At 41.1% G+C, this 20,477-nt stretch overlaps 1 protein-coding gene across 50 annotated transcripts in view; it reads left to right on the top strand.

The window, feature by feature from the left end:
- Positions 1-19,828, top strand: part of rims2a (regulating synaptic membrane exocytosis 2a) — a 143,956-nt gene extending 124,128 nt beyond the window's left edge. For 38 of the 50 annotated variants that reach the window (XM_056380027.1, XM_056380020.1, XM_056380028.1 and 35 more), the window contains 6 exons: positions 1,207-1,451; positions 16,133-16,274; positions 16,530-16,642; positions 16,754-16,855; positions 16,944-17,083; positions 17,198-19,828. In XM_056380027.1, coding sequence (XP_056236002.1) covers positions 1,207-1,451; positions 16,133-16,274; positions 16,530-16,642; positions 16,754-16,855; positions 16,944-17,083; positions 17,198-17,401 — 946 coding nt within the window. In that variant the 3' untranslated portion in view covers positions 17,402-19,828. Of the gene's footprint in view, positions 1-1,206; positions 1,452-12,223; positions 13,374-16,132; positions 16,275-16,529; positions 16,643-16,753; positions 16,856-16,943; positions 17,084-17,197 lie in introns of those variants that run through there. The other 12 variants (XM_056380060.1, XM_056380062.1, XM_056380068.1 and 9 more) reach the window with 3 other exon arrangements.
- The last annotated feature ends 649 nt before the right edge of the window (positions 19,829-20,477 follow it).

Here is a 20,477-nt window from a genome sequence, read left to right on the forward strand (position 1 = left end):
TATTTGAACCAAAGTGAATGGTTGAGTTCAACAATCTTAAAGATGCCTGAGCTTCAAGCAGTTGAAAAAAATCTCTAAATAAACAATTTAAACTTAAATAGAGATTAAATGTTCAAAGAGAAGTTAATATCAGACCACTAGGTCCATAAGTAGCCGTACTGAAGCTTTAATTCGTATCACACAAATCTTCAAATCAAGGAATTCATGTCCATGTTGTCTTAAAGGATCAGACTAAAAATTAAACATGCCCTGTGGAGTTTGTGCAGTGTGAATATGTGTAATATCTTCACAGTACATACAGTATGTGCACCTGGTTTTGTTTGTGCTCATGTATGAGCAAAAAAACAGTGAAGAAGACGCCTGATGCCAAGTAAACACAGACGTAAACAATGATGGATTTCAGCACTCAAGAAGATTATTCTTGCAAATGTTTTATGAGGAAGTGCAATGCACTCCACTCATCTGTTAGACCTCATGCTGTGTGTTTTGATGAGAAACACCAAATACAAACAGAAATCTTATTTGTTTACTAGAAAACTCTACAGGGCCAGAAACATGTTACTGCAGTAAAGCTGCTGGAAATATGAAATCCTAACAAATTAACAAAAGCAAACAACTTATTAAATGTCTAGACTGAGCACTAACCGCTAATCATGGTCACAATCCTGCTGCTGATAATTCTTTTCATTTCAAACTGTCAAACCAAGGCCTTGAATCATTCCAACGATCAGTGGAGTCACAGCCTGGTTCAAGTGTTCACTCACTTTGAGTGAGAATAGAAATAGAAAAGAAGCAGCTCCTACAGCTCAAAGTGACCAAAAAAAAAAAAACTTACAACATAGCAGGACTCAAGTATTTAGATACAGTACATTACATACATACATACAGTAGAATATATAATGGCTGATCTTTCAATGCACGGACAATCGTTTAGGATGAACAGCACATCCACTTTAAACCCTAAACTCAACTATACTGTAATATACTGTCATGAACTCCTGTACCTGAACTCTGTCCTTTTCTCCTTTTCACCCCACACCCTGTCACCTCCTGTCCTCTTTGCTGTCCTATCTCCTTGCCTCCTCCTCTCCTCCTGTTTCTTCCTCCATCACCTTCTCCTTTCACATCCCCTCGGCCTCCTCTCTCTCCTCCTGTCCTCTCTGCTCTGTCCTCGCCTGCCCCCCTGTCAATGGTGGTGGCTGACAGTGACTTTGCATCCAAAATGAAAAACAGGCAGATGGGCTCGTCAGGCGGGGTGAACATTACCAAGAGCACAAGCATCAGCGGCGACATGTGTAACCTGGAGAAGACGGACGGCAGCCAGTCGGACACGGCGGTTGGCACGGTAGGCACTGACGACAAGAAGAGGCGCTCCAGCATTGGTGCCAAAATGCAGGCCATGGTTGGCATGTCGCGCAAGAGCCGTAGCACCTCTCAGCTCAGCCAAACAGGTAGGGCATCCAAGTGCACAGCCAGTGTCCTGTGTCTGTGTTCATATGTGCATCTGTCCCGTGGCCTCTTGTTGTGTCTGTGTGGGTTTCTCTGAATGTTGAGCTCTAATGTAACTCTCTCTTCTCCAGTTCTTCCTTTTCCCCACTTTGTTTTTTAACTAGAAGGGACCCTGGATTCTGCAGAGGTGAAGACAACAGCACAACTTTTTCTCACACCTTTTTCTCTCTTTTTTTCCAGGTAACAACTTTCCTGGAAATCCCTCTTTCTCTGTCTACCTCCCCGTTTTCTTCCCTTTTCTATTACACCACTGTTTCACGTTTTCATGCGTAATGCTGATATTTATTGTGCTTCTGCTGTAATGATTTGTCATTTCATTTAGAAAATGTGCTATTGCTGTAACAGCTTTGCATTTCTGCCACTGGTGACCTCAGCTGCTTGGAGCAGGCCACGTTTTGTCACCTTTCTCATGTTGTAATATTCTCCTGCCTGTGATGATTTGCGGGTGTGAATCGCTACTTCTAACTGTGGGCGTCTGCAGATGTTTGTGTTTCTTTGAGGTGCATGTGAGAGTGTGTGCACATGCAAGCTATGGAAGAGAAGGGGTGTGTTGCGTTGGTGTTTTCAAATCTATTGTCCTTCAGCTGAATCCAGGAGTATGTGTTTTTCTGCAGTGGAAAAGATTTTGTGACATTTTGCAGAACATGGGGCTATTACTTCTCTTCTCTCCTCTGTGGTTTTTTTTTTTTTCTTCTATCCTACTTTCTTCTTGAAAGTGCTCAATAACTATTTGAGCGGGATTGAGCTGCTTTAGCTGGAGCCAGACAGTGTGAAAACAGCTTAGCAGGTGGTGTGCAGTGATGTCTCCGGCCAACAGATTGAGTTTTGGTCTGTTCATGTGAGGTGCCTATTCAACTCGTCTATTCAACCTTAAAGTGGTCAATAATCACTTCTACCCATCAGCACTTTCTGTCCAGATCTGACTAGATAGCATGGCCGAGGGATGGAGAGGTACATGTAGAAAGGGATGAATGGTGAGATGAGTGAGGGTGGAGGGAGCTCACGTGGCAATGCACTGCCCCCCCCCCCCGGCTTGTGATTTGACTGGCACATGGGCTACTACCTTCTTACTGCGAGTGAATAATTGCTACTAATTATTAATCATGTCACCGTGCCAATCAGTAACTTTCGCTGCATTGAAATAAGGCTTTGTTAAAAATATGGATGTTGGAAGATAGAAGTGACTGTGTCATGAAGCAGTTCATGTCAAGTTGTTGACTATTAATGATGGTTATGTTGCTGAGTTGGATCACTACTCTGTTTACTTTTGGGAACAGACAAAAACCAGTTGACATTTGTTCAGATTTTTATTTTAGGATACCCACATCACAGGAACAAAGTCACACACACATGCACACACTGTTCCCCATGCAGACACAGCACACTCTGGGCAGCATGTATCTCCTAGAGCCATCAATATTTCACTCAGTGCTTCTGAGTGCATCAGATGGGGCTTGTGAGAGTGTTTCAGTATTTGAGATCTGTCTTTGGTTCTGCACCAGCACCAGCACTGCCAAGCTGCCTTCTGCCCTACTTTGTTGTGCACTATCCTGAGAGGCTCATCGCCTGCTAAAAGGGTGCATTCAAAGGACGATCGACTTTAAGAGGCTGCTCGGCGGTTTGTGTGCACTGCCAAATGCTGGTGGGGGGATGGGGCAGATCAGCCAAGGAGCACGTCTCTGGCTTTGACAAACACAGGTTGGTTCGATGGAAATGGATGTGCTCCCAGGTGGCCATCATGAGTAGTGTGTACACAGTTTGCAGATCTTGGTTTGAAGTGCTGGTTTTGTCCTCTCAGTCCTCCGTGGAAGGCCCCCGATTTTTCAGGAAATACAAATGTATCACTTTGTCTGAAGATATGTTTGGCTAGCTGTGAGGAAGGCAGCGTACTTTGCACATAAGTTCATAAGTACAAGACACTGAGTGCAAGGGGGCAGCACAGAGCAATAACAATGGACAAGACAGAACAGACTCCACGGTATGTGGCTTCGTACATACCTTCGTGCATTCAGCAAGGCGGCAATGATTCATTATTGAGTCCATGATAAACAAAACAAGAGGATGTGGTTTAATGAGGCAGTTCAGCACAAGGCAAAGCGCTTAAACACACCTGTGATAAAGAGAGCAACCATATGTTCAAGAAAAAATCTAATTAATAGCAATGAGGTTGCCAAGAAACAAGAGTTTCACAGAGAGTTCTTTTGAGAATTTATACTGACTCTGAGTTTGACTTGAACTATTTTAGAAAAACAAAGGTTATGCGTGTCCTCATTTAGGGGCAGTATTGTTGTTAAGCCTGTCATCATTAGCTGATACATCTAGTGGTACGTTATGTTTTAAGCTCAGCGGAGAGCAATTTATTCCCAGTACACCCCAAACCAAACAGCTGCTACACAGCCTGACCCTGCTGAAACCATTCAGCTCATTGAAAATCAATGAATGTCCATGCATTTATCTGCACGTCTTTGTATATTTCCCTTGTGATTGGATCTGAAAAAATTTTTTTTCTATTTATTAATTCCAGTGCATTTACAGTCTGTGCTACATATTCTCCATGGAGAGGCTGTCATAAAGAAACATGCTGATGAAGATGTTGTCAGCAGTTTACAGAACTGACCTTCTGTTCAGATTTACTGTGAATCACACACACAAATACTGTTTGCATCCTTATTCCATATTCTACCTAAAACATTGCAAATGATGTATTACTGCCCTGTATACTTTGCATTGGCATCCATATGCCATTTGAAAACAATAGGAACATGTTGCTGCAGATGCACCATTAGTCCCTCTCCACTCCACAGCATTGTGCCTTTAACAGTGTGCAGTATTGTGCAAAATGCCACAGTATTTTTAAGGCCATTTGCTCAGGACAAGATGATTCTTTGACCTCTTCTAGCAGCTTTCTGGAACTGTACTGCAGAGAGGGATTTGGTATGTGCGCATTCAGCCAAACTTAAAAATGAGCTTCCCGCTCTGCGCTGTGTGGAGCTCTCTGGTCCATGCCATAATGTGAATTATTCAGGATTATTTGAGTTCCCTTAATTTTCTTTCCACTCTGACCAGTTTGCACATCAGGAGCTCCTTCAGTCCAGTGAAGTTTCTCTTCACCGTCTGTCTTTCACAACACTGAAGAAATATTAAGCAATTTTCTTCTACAATATTTCTACAGCCGGTAGCATCAGCCGGACAATCATTTTCAGTAGTTTTAGCCCATTATGGCCTCAGTCTAAGAGTGTGGATGGTGTCCCAGAAAAATAATCAACAGCAATCTTTACAGCTCAGCACCAGCTTCTGACTATTAAGGCTGAGGAGGTGAACAGTGCAGGAAACACAGAAAATTGGGCCTTAATAGGCAAAAACAGGCGAGAGTGCCTGCAGTGATATAGAAATAAGAGAAAGATGGAATCAGTGGGGAGGATTCTGAGTATGTGGTATAATACATCTAGCTTCCTGGTTCCCTGGATGCAGCCTTGAGTATTCAACAGTAATTGTTCTTTCGTCCTTCTTTTCTCTACCTGACCCTGAGAGAAACTCACCATTGTGATAGATGTGATACTTTAATCACTTGTTTTTTCCCAGCACTGTTCTGAAGTGTTGGCGTTGCATTATGCCATAGCATATATGACACTGCATTTGATTAAGTGCTGATGCACGACCTAACACCTCAGTCACATTTCTAGGTAACTGTTTATACAGTGCATACACTATGCTGTGCTGCTGTTTCATACATTCAGAATTAAAATATTAAGCATTTTCTGACAAGTAATAAGTCTCCAGGCTCTCTCTGTTTATTGGTAAATTCAACACTTTACTAAGAGGTAAATGTTTTATTCATGCAAAAATATCCACATGTATACAGGAGAGAACGATGCTCTGGCTGCCCCCTCCTCTCTCACTGCTCTCTCATCTACACCAGGTACTGACGTAGTTCTGGACCTCCGAAGTCCTCAGACTGTTTTGTATGTGGTAAAATAGCTGAACTTTGAGCTTTCAGCCGAGGTAATTTGTCTTCTGTGTTGAGTTGGGTGCCTATCTCAGCAGCTCCTCCGATTGCTGAGGCTGCTAATTAATCTCCTTGGGGGCTGGAGCAGACATGCGGCTCTCAGGATGATGCATGGAAGGAACACAGCAGCACAAGTACAACCGAGGCTGAGGGACACCAGCGCTCTACTGCTCTCTCGCCTCGCTCTCCTTCTTTCTACCTTACTTAGTGTCTCATTGAGTCCAAACTGATATTTGTATCTCCCTCTCATCATATCCCTTCTCTGTGTTCTTCCTCACCTTCACTTCTCTCCTTCACTTCTCCCATAAGATTCGCAGTATCCTTCCCTGTCTACTTTTCCCTCTGCTGCTCCCTCTCCTCCATTTCCCTCTCTCTCCATCTCCATTACAACAATCCACAAGAGGACGTGTGGCTGTTAATCTCTGCAGTGACCTAAATGTGTGGGTATACTGTAGGAGCGGTGCTGCTTTTATAGGTTTCAAATTTTATTAGTGGATCCACTGCAATATACCAAGCATGATGAACCTACATGCACTCAGAGGAACAGAGAACAGAAAATCCTTGTGACAATAGTTTCCGCAGATTTTTTTGATTTTTCTCTTGTACTGCTTCCACCACGGTGGTGCAGCTGGAGCTGAAGTTTGTCTGTTGCAGTTTTTCCACGTTGGTTGTTGTATCCCACAATTATAGTGTGTTGTTAACTGTCACACTGAGGATTGGGATTTGTCAAGGGCAGCAACCAGTCCTGATGAAGTGTCTGTGTTTTCTGATCATTGTACAGGTTTGAGGCTGCCACTTTCAAAGATCCCAGTATAACCTTACAGGATTGCTTATATACAAACTCACATCGCTGGCATTTACAATAAGTCCAATTTATTACACTCACATTGTAGGGTGCTCGTGCATGCGCTTGTTCACTCTACTATGTCAATGCTGATGCAAAAGAGGGGAAAAGTGCAGGGGTACAGTTTCTGTTTCCATGGTCACTGCAAACGATATGCAGAAAACATCATGTTGTGATTGATTCATTTGACAGATATTACGATATGAGTCACATTTTAGTGGGAAAGGTCAGTTTTGCATTTTCACAGAAAAATATAAAAATGCTGATTTGATTGAACAAGCACATTCCCTCGCACCTGAGGAATTTAGTTTGGAGCAGGGCATCTCTGTGATTTGGATGTTGCCCTTAGTCATATTGCAATTTCAGTAATATTGCGATTAATTGTTAAACCCTAGTCCCCGTATATTTTCTCTTAGGTTCTGTGCACCTGGAGTAGAAATCAAACACATCAGGTCACCGTTAGGTAAAATACAAATTTGGGCTTAAGATGCTATTCATTCTTATGGAATGAATCTGAAGTCTTGCAGTTAAACAAATGTGAAATTAGGTGAGGTTAGAGCTTTTTCACTGTTGCTGTCAGGCTTCATAATGGCAGAGCTGAGTGGCACTAAAAACAAGAGTATACTGACTAACCTTTCAAAGCAAACAGTGTTTTTCCCCTAAACACTGAGATGATAATACCCTTGTCAGATACTTCACTGTGCACAGAAATGGAGACATTTTTTCATGGTATTAGAATCACAAGTAAGACGTGGTGAGACTGCTTAACCTTTATCTGAAATAGTTCTTCTGTAACTGTTGTATTAATTACTGATCACTTTATGTTTATTCATGAGCTGTGATGTGACTATCAGAGTTGGTGGACTAAATAAATTGTTTTCACACTGAGAGCAGCACATGGTGTGTCGTAGCAGACAATGTACTCTGCGTTATCCAAGAAATTAACCAATGTCCTTGTTGTTTTGAAGATGTTTTTTTTCTGTTTTGTGGTAATTATGCCGAAGCATAATTTAGCTGTGATCCAATTAGAGCAGAAAAATATGTCACGTTGACCCTGGATATACACGAACAGTGACCCAGCAAGCTGTGGAGGAACCAGCCTCTGGTCCTTGCTGATGTTGCCACTTGACAAAAGCAATATTTTTATAGTGCTGCTATTGAGACGGAAGTGTTCTTAACTGATTTACTCTTGATTCCTGATTACGCTACTAATTATTTTCTAACAGATTTTCCATTGGGTCTGTTGAAATTCATTGAAATTGACATGAGTTTGCCAGAGTGCTCCTGCACATATATTTACAGTTTCATTTGAAACCTTCAGTCAGACTTTCCTTATAAAAAGAAATATTTCTGGTGGCGTATTATCCGTCTTCACTCAGCTTGTCATCTAAAAGCTGTTGATTCATCCTGTAAACCCTGCCATGCTCCCTCAGCTGCTCGGCGTGTCCTGCCTGCAGTTTGGCTCATGTTCCTCAGCCATATGTCTCTGTTGCCTCAGTCTGAGGCTTGGACACAGTTTAGGACACACTTGCGTCCACTTGTGTACCACATTTGAGTACAGTTCATTCTTGCTTCCCATCTGAACTGGACTAAAAATGAACTTCCACCTTGCATTTTTAGATTTTTTAAGTGCTGCTAAAAATACTGTGTGGACTTCCTCTTCAAATTGTTTTGTCTCCAGAAGCTGACAGCCACTCTGTAAGTGTCAGTCAAAGAGGAAGTCTGAAGAGACATGCTGTAGAAAAATACTGTGGTCAGTTTAGTCATGGATCATCATATGATGATGTTTCTGCTCATTTGGCCATAAAAGTGGTTAAAACAGGCTTGTTTCCTCTTACATGTATGAGAAATAATCATTGTGACATGTTTGGTGTAATTTTCACACACAAGGGAAGCTTTTACATATCGCAGTAGTTTGTTATGGTTCTAAAAAAGTAAGCTGGGGTGATGTCAGCTCGTATAATGATCTTTCATATCCACACGTAAGGCTTGGCAGTGTTTAGATCCCCTTTCTCTCTCTGGTTAGCTCTCCATCTGTTGTAGCTTCAGTGTTTGCACCACTGAGTGAAGGGAGGCAGCCAGGGGACGGACTGTTCCAACTGCTACACCGCCTGCATTTCACGTTTCAAACAAGCCTCTCTCCCCTCACACCTTCCGCTGAAGGCGTGAACCTTTTCAGTGAAGGCGTGAAGTGAATGGCAGGACACAGTGTGTGTACATGTTTTGGGTGTAAAATCTTTTATTATATACACATATATATGAAACACGAGTGTTATACCATGAAGAAGATTCTTCATGATTCTTATTTCTGTGCTTTCACTTGCATGTCATGCAGGATTACAGTTACATTAATTCGAATTTTTATGTTAACATTCAGTCTAAAACATGTGTCATGCAGAAGATTGTTTTATCACCTAACTCTGCAGTTCTACAAGCTGTAGTAAAGGCCCACTGCTCTCATGAACCTTCCAGGCAGCATTTTCTAGGTAGGAAGTATGATGAGTGGACTCTATGCTGCTTATCCAGTTTTATATTAGTCCCAGGAGTTGTTGGAAGCCATAACAGAGCTAGTGGAATGAAAGTGTACACAAGCATATGATATTCTATAATTAAATCAATTTCACATTATAAATCTCATCATATCTGAGCTACACACACACAATAGGAAACTGCACTTCTAGACTGCAGGACTGGTCTGCATCAAGGTAGACAGAAGGGAATGTAAACGGAAAGAAGAGAAAGTGTTTGCCTACGTTTGGGCTGTACTGGTGTGTGTCCAGGTGTGTGCACACTTAAGGTGCTTGCAAGTGTGTGTTTGCCTACATCCGTGCGTGTGACTGCCAGGGTTAGAGTCCTCCATTAAGCTGTGTTTACTGTGTGTAGGACCAGAGTCGCTGTCTGACGCTCATCCTGGCCCGGTCTCATCAATTAATAAGACGTCTGAGGGTTTCCGGCTGTGATCCCAGCCGCCTGCCGGGCAGAACTTACATTCGACTTCTGGGATATTGCGCTCTTTTGTTGTTGTAGTAGAATTGGTGAGATTCTTCACATTCCTGCCTTCTGAGGTGCCTGTGATTTGGAGTCGTGTGGTCACTGTCATGTCAGTTTGTCATAGCTTGGAGTGAGAGCAGATATGTTGCACAATGTGCTTTAATTTTACTCCATACCAGTCATGCTGTTGTGAAATCAGAGAACACCAGCATTGCCTAAAATGGAGATTTTCTAGAACAAGGATTATCTTTTTGATAATAATATTAATAATAATTATTATATTAATAACTTTATTTATATAGCACCTTTAAACAGTTTATAAAGTGCTTTGACAAACGAAGCAAAAGCAATTATAGGCAAGAGGCCGGATAGAGAGGCCAAAGAGTTAAATTAAAGAGGGACGACATACAATATACTGGAATTTAAATAAGGACAATCACCTTAAAGACCTGAATGAAAGGTCTGAAGACCTGAGTTAGAATTAAAAAAAAAAACAAAGACCATCTGATAGTAACTTATAAATTCCCCTTAACACATTCTTCATCTCACCAGTAATCCCCTCTCTGGTCTTTGTAACTAAAGTGACACATTTTCTATAAAGAGATGAGCTGAAGAGACCTGGATTCTCATGTTTCTTCAGGCATGATTTTATACTTGTTTGAAGTACTTTAATCTCTAATGAACAAACTTTTACTTTGTTGATAATGTTATGTATTGCGTGACAAATGAAAGTTTTCCTGTGGCTTTTCATGTAAGGTGTGAACTCTTTTGAATCTTTGAACAGATTTGCCAAGACTGTAATTAACTTCTTTTTCTTTCATCAGGTGTCGTGCGTGCATGTCTCTATCTCTCTGTCAGCGTGAAGTGGGTCAATGGATAAGAATAAACGGTGTCTTACAGTAGCTGTGAAAGTTTAAACAACCAACACGTGCCAAATGTGTTTTTTAGAGTGAATGGCTATCTACTGTTGCCATGTGTGCAATGACGCATTAGCTGTGACTTAGACAGAGGACAGATGAATTGTCATTGTGTTGTTGGTTTTTATTTTGACCAAGCACATGTTTGAACCAGATTTTTTCTTTTGCAAAATTAATTTCACTACTCACTACTTTTATGATTCCATGTTGTAGCCATGTTCCTGGCTTTGTGCTTCCTCAGAGCGTCAACCTATTTATCCCATTTTGTCACCTCAGAGCCCAGTGAAAGACTAACTACACAATTGGTAATTAATCTAATCCTTATAGTTTTGTTGTGTGTGACAGACATTACAAAAAACTCACCATCAAAAACTGTTGAGTTGAGGTGACAATTAAGAGTTAGAGTTAAAGTTAATATCTACTTTTAAATTGATGTATTGTCATTGCATCCATCTATTTTGTGGAATATCATGAAATAGAAAACTCTGTTGTTATTAAAACATCAGTCAGATGTCAGGTTGTACTTGCAGTTGTAGAATCATCTGTGACCTCCTGCTGCTGTAGAGGGGCTAATGTTCAGATTTCAGCTTTCACTGGAGCTGAGTGAAGCTGAAAAGATTCAGTATATAACAGAATCTCCTGCTGATACTATATGTTCAGATTATATTGGCTGTGGCAGTCCTGACGTGTGTGCTACAAATAAAAAATGTGAACAGCAAGTGTTTGGACAGTGATACACTGAGCATTTTGCTGCAGCTTTTGTGTACAAATAAGATTCTAGCAGCATTGTGAGGCTGGACTATGGCACAGCAATGCTTTCAGCTAAATGCTAACATCAGCATGCTAAAATGCTCACAATATCAATGCATTGTTCACATAATGTTTACCTTCTCCATATCCATATATGTTAGCATGCTAACATTTGCTATTTAGCACTAATCAGAAGGTACACTGATGTGTATGTCATTAGTTTTGCATGTATTTGGTCATAAACCAAAGTGGACAACTGGACAAATTAAAATTTTGACCTGATGATGGTGCTAGATTAAAAAGTTAAGGGATCACCAAAGTCAGTACAATTCATCCATCCAACAGTAATAAAGCCATGTCACTAAAAGCTACAAACGTCAACCTCATGGTGTCAGAGGAAAAGTCATGGTATCACCAATGTTAGCTGGCTTCATCCTCTTAGGAACATAAATGTATGCGCAAAACTTTCACCCAATAGTTGCTCAAATATTTCAGTGTGAACCGAAGTGATGGACTGACAATCAGAACAACAGACTGACATTGTCATCCCCGGAGCCACAGCGCTAGTCTGTTTAAAAACCTATAAAATACACAAAGACATAACTTCTCCTTAAATGAGTTAGCTTTTTGATTCATTAAAATAAATACATCCTGTGGATTAATGACACTGTTTGACTGAACCAAAGCTTTGAATTATAGGCCTATGCTTTCATAAAGAAATTGCACCAGTTGGTTGTAATGTAATTGTGTGTGTTAGTCCAGTTTCCCTCTAGCTGTAAAAGTGCTTTTATTTGGCTGTACTGACCTAGATGAAACCTGCAAATTGCCGCCATGCTTGAAGCAGCTCCTTCATGGAAGTAGGTTGCAGTGTCTCTTAGAGAAGAACTTTAGTCTCAGTGATAACACTACAGGGAGCTTGCTATATTTATAATAGTGCACCAGAATCGTCTTGTCCTGTGCCTATTCTGCCAGATACATTCAGAACAAAAGCACCACAGTTTCTTCTCTAGCAACATGTCAAAGCAGCACAGATTCACATGATTTTTTACCAAGCTGCGGTGGTGACAGTTACCAGAGGAACAGAAGTTTAGTATTAGCTGTCACATGTCATGCCAGTAGCAGATTTATTAGTATTTCAGGGACCACCAGTGAAGAGAGCGCTTCCCTGAGCACTGCTGCTGTGTGTTTCAGCTCCGGAGTGTTTAAAACATCCTGACCTCAGGTTTCCACAAATGGTAGAAATGGAGTGAAAAAATGTCAATGTTTTGGTGAATTTGACACTAATTCAAACAAAGAGCTTTTCTGATTATTTGAAACTGTGCTTTGTGATTGGTCAGGGGAAACACAACACAACAGAGCTGTGTAATAGAGGATGTAGAAGGGTGATGGATGAAGTTTTCAGGTTGTGCATGTGACTGTGATCGTCCACTTGGTTTTGTTATTCTCAGCAGCTATAAAAAGAGTCGGAATGAGCAAAGTGAATTCCTCCCAACACAACACGGCTGTGATAATGTAGTAACAGAAGAAAAAGACGTAAGGAGTAAATTAGAGTTGGAGTTTGGCACGTGAACTTTGAGTGACCAGCATGTGGCTGCAGCAGGGCTGCTGGCAGACCTAATGACAGCTTGTTTTCACTGGCGCCTGTGGATTAGATGAGTAGAGGGAGGGATGGAGGGACAGAGGATGGAGAGAAGAGGAAAATAACTGTGATAAATGGCACAAAAGAGTGTGAAAAAAAAGAAAAAGCAAATGATAAAAGAAGAGGTAAAAAAAAGAGTGGTGAATAACAGACTGGGGAGGGGGGGGCTCAGTATCTCTGGGTAGAGCTTGTGCACCCGCAGAGCCAGCCGAGGTGCGCCTGAGCAGCCTGGCGCCCTGATTGGTGGAGCGCAATGCAGCTCTCTCCCCTCCCCCCCTGAAGAAAGAGGTGCAGCAGGAACGTCAGACCCAGACAGCACAAGACTCAGCTACTGAAGCAACGCTTTTCTGAAGCTCTGCTTAAGATGCACTTTACAGAGCATCTAGGGATAAACTAAATGAGAACACAGACCTGATCTACTACAGCATAGCAGTGTCCTCTACTACTGGCTTTAGGAATTTATCAAATTCATCAGATTAGATTTGAGCAGGTTTTTAAACCTTTACCAGTAATATCAGCTGACGTCTGGTGGATTCAATTCACCGCATTGAGAAGGACAGCCGCTGGTCACCATGGGCAGGCAGGGGCACGATACCTCTGCTCCGGCTCATGGGATGCGTATCCAACGCTCCCAGAGCAAGATGAGTCTGTCTGCATCATTTGAAGCGCTGGCCGTCTATTTCCCCTGCATGAACTCCTTCGATGAGGAGGACGGAGGTAAGATGACAACAGGGGAAATGTCACAGCATGCACTGCTGGTTAAACTGAGGGATGGCAGTGAGGGGGGAGATGGATGTAGGATTAGTGGGAAGATACAGAGGTATTGATTGTTGGGAGAACTGGGACAGGTTGAAAGATGTCATTAGTTTAATTGGGATGGCAGGATAGTTCAGTTACAAAAATAATATGATGGTTGAGCTGTGTGTACACTGTTTATATGATAAATTGGAAGTTGATATCTTTGCCTGCAGCTCAAGAATAATCAGTTTATTATCCAGGCTCTCAGTTTGTTGTGAAATAGACCCACTGCTTCTGTTGTTGCTGCTGTCGTCAGTGGTTGTGTTGTTAGTGTGGATTCTTAATGGAACCAGTGTGTTTGCTGTTACCTGCTGCTAGTGGATACTTCCTAGTTTCAACAACCTCTCATCTCCTCTTGATGATTTCTAAAAGTGACTGTGAATGGCAAGAGAGGATTTAGTAACTGCAATGAATCATTGTTTAGCACCTTGTGGGCAGCCGTTCATTCATTGTTCTATGATTGTCGCTTCAAATGTCCTGACCAGTGGTGAGGACGCCTTCTGTATGTGTTTATATTTATAAGGTGGTGTAATCACTTCCTATTCTAGTGATAGGGGATTTATTTACAGACAAATACAATAGTTCATAGATTTGCAAAGCAGAAGACCACACCAGCTTTTTTTTTTTTTTTCTCTTTTTATAGCTACAACTCCACACACTCGTACACACACTTCCACTGCTGGCAGCCGAGCAGCCACTTCATTGTCTCTTCCTGTCTGGCAGGGCGGAGATTTTGAGGTCAGTGACCCTTTTGATGTCGAGCCAGTTTGTCTAACTTTTAGGCTTCTGCTGCCTCAGGCTGCTGCTGACACATACTTTACTTTTAATTACTTATAATGCAGTTGTGTGTGTACTTTGTTGTAGATAAAGTAGTTACGTGTGTGTATGCTGTACATGGGAACAGTATGTCAGAGTCATTGCCTTTAAATGAAAGTCTATGCCATGGTTTGCTTATGGTTTGGTCTATTAGTTTGCGTGAGAAAAAAGTCTACAGTCTTTGGTTTTATCATATTAATAAGAATTATATAAGATCACCTATTCATCAATAATTCTGTAACAGGGCTGCATATCAGTGACATTGCACCACAAAAGGGGGGGGGGGGGGGGGGGGGGTATTCATTAGCCTGAACATGGTGTGTTCTCAGTGTTCATTGATAACATCTGACTGGCCGCTGATTGGCAGCAGAGGTGTATGAGCTGCGTTTCGCTGCAGACGTCAGAGACGACCTCCGTGGCTGCGTCTCCTATTGTAACGTGTGTGCAGAGCAGGAAGAGGAGGCGGAGGCCATCTGAATAACTGAGATTCCAAGGCTGAAAGGCTTCATGTCTGTTTATGCCTGTGTGAGATAGGACACAGGAGCATCACTCCTCTCCTCAGCTCCTCCTCTGACAAGCCGAGGAAGCAGGGAGGAAGGAGAGTGAAGACAGCAGGCGCCACAGAGGTCCTGTGATGATGCTGGTTTAGGAATGATGTAGTCTAGACATGATTCATCCGTTCAAACTGGGGAAATAGAAGGTAAAGGTTACTTAAGATCTGTGAATAGGTGGCCAATTGTTTGTTACTTTACTTTGCACCTGGAGGTTGCAAACACTGAACTGACGGTAACTCAGTGTTATTACTTTTGTCTGGATTTGCAATGATGATCTGGCCACTGGGAAATAACACACTGCCCTCATTTTGCATTAATTTGATTACAGGTGAGGAAGAAGAAATTCCATGACTCTAATAGGAGAAATAATAATAATCTTGGATAATTAATCTTTGATTGCACCACAGCCATGTGCATCATGTTTTTAAAACTTGGAGAATAAGCACATATTTTCACACATTTTTTAGATACCTGTTTAACGGAGCTTAATAGATGAATATAAAGTGTTTGAATCTCTTTTAAGCTCCTAAGCATCTTTGCTGTTTGATGCAGTGAGTGAAGGCAAAATTTCTAATCTCTCTCTTAATGGGATATGAAATGACACATAGTAGAGATACTGTGTGTGTGTGTGTGTGTGTGTGTGTGTGTGTGTGTGTGTGTGTGTGTGTTTGTTTGTTGTTTGTGTGCTGATCGCCAGGCGTGATTCCAGTAGTGGAGCATTCATACTATACTTGTGTGTGTAGGTATGTTGCACGTCTGCCACAGGCGCAGCCACGTGACCCCGCACGCAGGCTGTGAGGGAGATGAGCAGCAGCGGGGCTAATGGGGGAAGTCAGCTGTCATATGGGATCAGTTAGGATGGGTGGGGGTGTGGGGATGTTTGTAGGTGGAGCATGGACTTGATACGGTTCCCACAAGACCCCCGTAGGCAGTCGGTAGTACAGACCAGCGGAGGTCTGTACATGTTGTTCTGCTCAACAGATACACGAAGAGCCACAGTTGTGTAGAGCTTGATTTGGTGACTTTGATTATCACAGTGAAATTACTCTGATCCTTCCCACAACAAACTACACTCATGTCTTGGTGTAGAGACGAATTGTAATCCAGTGTTGTCTTGCTTTTTGTTTTCACTGTGGAATGATTTTTCATGAGTCAATGAAAGCACTGCGATGTCAGAAATAATCCATGTGAAGGCAACTGAACGCAGCATGAGTCACAAAGTGATTCAGTGTCATGGATTGACAGTCTATATCCCTCTCTCTCTCTCTCTCCCTCTCTCTTTCTTTGCATGTGTCAACCTGTGTGCAGAAGCAGGAGGTAAGAAGTTGCGCAGCACTATCCAGAGGAGTACGGAGACGGGCCTAGCGGTGGAGATGAGGAGCAGGATGACTCGGCAGGCGAGCCGGGAGTCCACGGACGGCAGCATGAACAGCTACAGCTCCGAGGGAAAGTAAGGAGACGAGGACTCACACTCGCACTGGGGACAATAGAAAAGCTCCTACTCATGTTTTACTGGGAGCAGTTACACAGCAAACACTGCCAACATTTCAAAACTTAATTTGATTACTCATATCAGATTTCACTTTTTCTAATCCCTTTGACATTTAATAATCACAGCCACCCTCTTGCCCTAAAGCATGGTCTTTAATCTACACTACCCTACTTAACTTCTGTGGTAACAAATGTGTGTGTTTCTCTGTTTCAGCCTCATCTTCCCTGGGGTGCGGCTCTCCTCAGATGCCCAGTTCAGTGACTTCCTGGATGGTCTGGGTCCTGCCCAGCTGGTTGGACGACAGACATTGGCTACTCCACCTATGGGTGAGAACAAGAATCCCTTCATTCAATACACTCACTTGGTAATTTGGTAATTGTGAGTGATTTTGTTCCTCATATACTATAAAATATTTAATCATTATATTTGCTGTTCAGGTGACATCCAGATAGGCATGGTGGAGAAGAAAGGAGCACTGGAGGTAGAGGTCATTAGAGCCCGTGGTCTTGTGGGAAAACCAGGTTCCAAGTCACTGCCAGGTAATTTCAGCTTCATTATTATAGGCAGTAAAATGTTAATAAATAATGAGTAATATAAGTTGTAACATCTCCTCTCCTGTCCTCTCAGCACCATATGTCAAGGTCTACCTTTTGGAAAATGGAGTCTGCATAGCCAAAAAGAAAACAAAAGTAGCAAGAAAAACCTTGGATCCTCTTTACCAGCAGCAACTGCCGTTTGAGGAGAGTCCGGGAGGAAAGGTTTTACAGGTAAGTTAAGTCAGTAATTAAAGTGGAAACTCGCAGTCAGTTCTCGTATAACATCACATTTTCACAAAATCTATACTTGGAGTAAAACTCTTTTTTCTGTGTTCCTCCCTGCAGGTCATAGTATGGGGAGACTATGGACGTATGGACCATAAATCATTCATGGGAGCAGTTCAGATACTGTTAGATGAGCTGGACCTGTCCAACATGGTGATTGGCTGGTTCAAGCTCTTTCCTCCTTCCTCACTGGTGGACCCTACTCTGGCCCCACTGACAAGAAGAGCTTCCCAATCCTCACTGGACAGTTTCTCTCGATCATAGCAGCGTGTGGACTGATAGCGTTGTTGTAGCAGCCAGTGTTGCGATTACAGGTCACGCCCCCCGGTTACACTGCATGCTTGATGTTGTGTCTTCTGAGCCTGTTTCTAGGGGTGCAAACGTGATCCTGTGTTTTGAGCAAAAACGTCGCGCACATTGTGCACATGGCGAAGCGTGTTGCAAGCGCCTGGCGGCCGGGATTGCCTGGTGTTGTTGTTGTTGTTTGGAGGAAGCTGGAATGAACTCCTTAGCACGAGGAATCTGTCAGTTCCAGGTTTTCATCCAATTCGAAGCCATGGGGGTCAGTACTGGGAACCGCTAAACGAGTTCTACAGAAGCCCTTTTCGAATGAAAAATAAATGTTTTGCTTTGATTTTTTTTTTTTTTTGATTTTTTTTTTTGTTTGTTTTCATTTGTTTTGTTTTTTTCTTTAAATGTCAGTGTACTTGTATCTGAAGGGGGTGATAGTGTTTCTAACCATATGCTTGGTCACGCCACGCCAACAGACCTAGCTGTGTAGATGGAGTTTTGGAGACCATCACTTTGGGTGAGGTGTGTCCCAGCTTGTGTCCACACTCCCCCAAAACCCGAAAGAAATGCCCCACATACTCCAGGTTTATGTACTGAATCAAACCGTACTGGTAAATCACCAGAAAGACGTCAACATTAATCAGAGGCAATATATTGAAGTGGCTACCATCAACACTCCAGAATAAACAATAACGATCCAAACCCCATGAAAAGATGTACAATCTACCATCATTCTTTCTCTGTTGATATATTGTATGAAAATTAAAAGAGAAAAAATATTTTTTTTCCTTTTTAGTTGATTTGCATGGACACAAATTTAGCTGAATAAAAAAAAAAAAAATTATTTTCTTGAGGCTGCAACTTGCAAAAAAGATGAAAAATAAATAAAACAGATCAGCCATTTTCAACAATTTATATTATTTTTAAAGATAAATTTCACTAGTGCATGGTTTTCAAGGGGAGTGAATGCAACATCGTGATTAAAAAAAAAAGAAGACATCGTTTATCATTCTTTAGACCATTCGTGAGTCTGTGTTTTGCAGACATGCAGATAAGAGAAACTTAAAGGAAACTTTTGGAGTTATTTAACAGAAAATGTTTATGTGACAAAAAGTGATAATGAAAATAAATGTAAATTATTTATTTCATTGTAAAAAGGCTCAGGCCTTATAAAGATAAACATTATGTGCAAATTGTACATGTTTCTCTTTCTTCCTTGTCCCAGGGTACCTCTCATTGTACTATTCATTGCTACCATTGTTCAGTCCCCTGATATTGTCCAGATTTTAGGACTGTTGGTTATTTTACAGTTCTGTATTGTTTCAGTATGTATTTTATTTTGGATTTGATTTGTTTAACAAGCATGTTGAAAAGGATTTTCTGCAACATGGCTTGGGCACACCTTACAGTAACTCAGCATGTTTTGATAAAGATGATATTTGGAATTTTTGCAGTTTCTTGTACAGTGCATGTCAACTTCATTACTTTTCTCCCTCCCCCTTGAATTGAACTCTACAGCAAATTAGTTCTTGGTCTTCCACGGCCAGTTATTGAAGTTTTAACAAAAACATTCCACCCCCAAAGTCATATTTTCTTTCAGGTTTTTGAGAAAAAAAAAGTGACAAGGAAAATATTTTATATTTAATGGAGGTTTACGAAACAGTTGTGATTGCAAGTGTATTTTATTCCAGTATTGTTGACGAACATGCAAAAATAATCTGTATTGGTACAGCAAGAAGTCTATACCTAATCAAGAGGCAGCAAACATGCAAAAGATGTGTGTTGCTATGGTTCAATTTTACAGGCATTGTTTGTGAAGATGAGCTAATCACAAGTTCAAATAACAAGGGATATTGCCACAGAAAATGTTTTTTTCTTGTTTTAATGAAAATGAAATTAATTTACTATATTTTTGTTAGTTTTATTTAAAAGCCAAGACCAGTTTATTTTTTATTTTCTATTTTTAGTAATTGAAAATACTTCTCATGTCTGGGAGGTATATGAATCTTATAGTTGCAGTATGTCTGAATGAAATTGAGGCATTGAGGCATTATTCCTTTTCCACATGAAGATAATGCGTTTTAATCTCCAAGAAAACCTTGTCGCTGTCACAGGCTACAGCATATATTTTCATTTCAATTTTCATTGTACATACATTTAGATGTCAGAATTTGAATAAACAAGCTACCATGAATAGATTGATAGACTCTTTTGGAACAGGAAGAATGCCTCACATGATGACAAAGACATATGTTATTTATCCTTTTGAATGCCTTTTAATTTTCTCTTTTTGGTGCAATGTGTTAATGCCAAGGCTATGTCTTGGTTAAGTATGGTTGAGTACAGAGATTTATGTAAGTTATTTTTCAAATTAAAAATAAAAAATGATATTACACTGATGCCAAGTGTTGGGTGATGAGATGAACACACAAAAAGAAGGTTGCTGAGAAGGTTGAAATCTAATTTTGAAATCTCCCAAGAGTCACAGAAGAGATTTTGTAACCGTTTTCACAAGAGTAAAGTAATTCCCCATCACCACTAACCTGAACTTCATATGTAAAACTGGTCTAAAATTAAAACGGCCCTTTAATGGAAAATGAAAACAGTAAGATTGTGAAGCATACCTCTCTTATTTCTAGCAGAAAGTAAGTTACCTGGTTACCAGCTTGTTCCTAATTAGCTGAGCTAATTAGCTAGTCTGCATTTGTGTCGGTCCAGAAGAACTTTGCAGACAGGTGAGGTTGTATATCAAATTTGCCAAGGGTTCACTGGTTTTGTTATTACCCCATATGTAAGGACATTGTTATTAACTATTCATTCATCATTCAATATACTAAGATATTTCAGTGCAGGCTGAAGTGGTGGAGTTACCAACTTACAGACTGAGCCATCATTTTCACAGTCAGTGTTTAATACAATAGTTGAGGTCATTTGTGTTCCAGTGGAGTAAAATTATACATAAATTATGTCTTCAAAGATTTTTTTGTTTGAACTCTACAACTTTCGCCTTTCCCATACACAAATTCAACATTTACACATATTGAATTTC

This window comes from Seriola aureovittata, chromosome 7 (genome assembly GCF_021018895.1).
Source record: "Seriola aureovittata isolate HTS-2021-v1 ecotype China chromosome 7, ASM2101889v1, whole genome shotgun sequence".
Lineage (NCBI taxonomy): Eukaryota > Metazoa > Chordata > Actinopteri > Carangiformes > Carangidae > Seriola > Seriola aureovittata.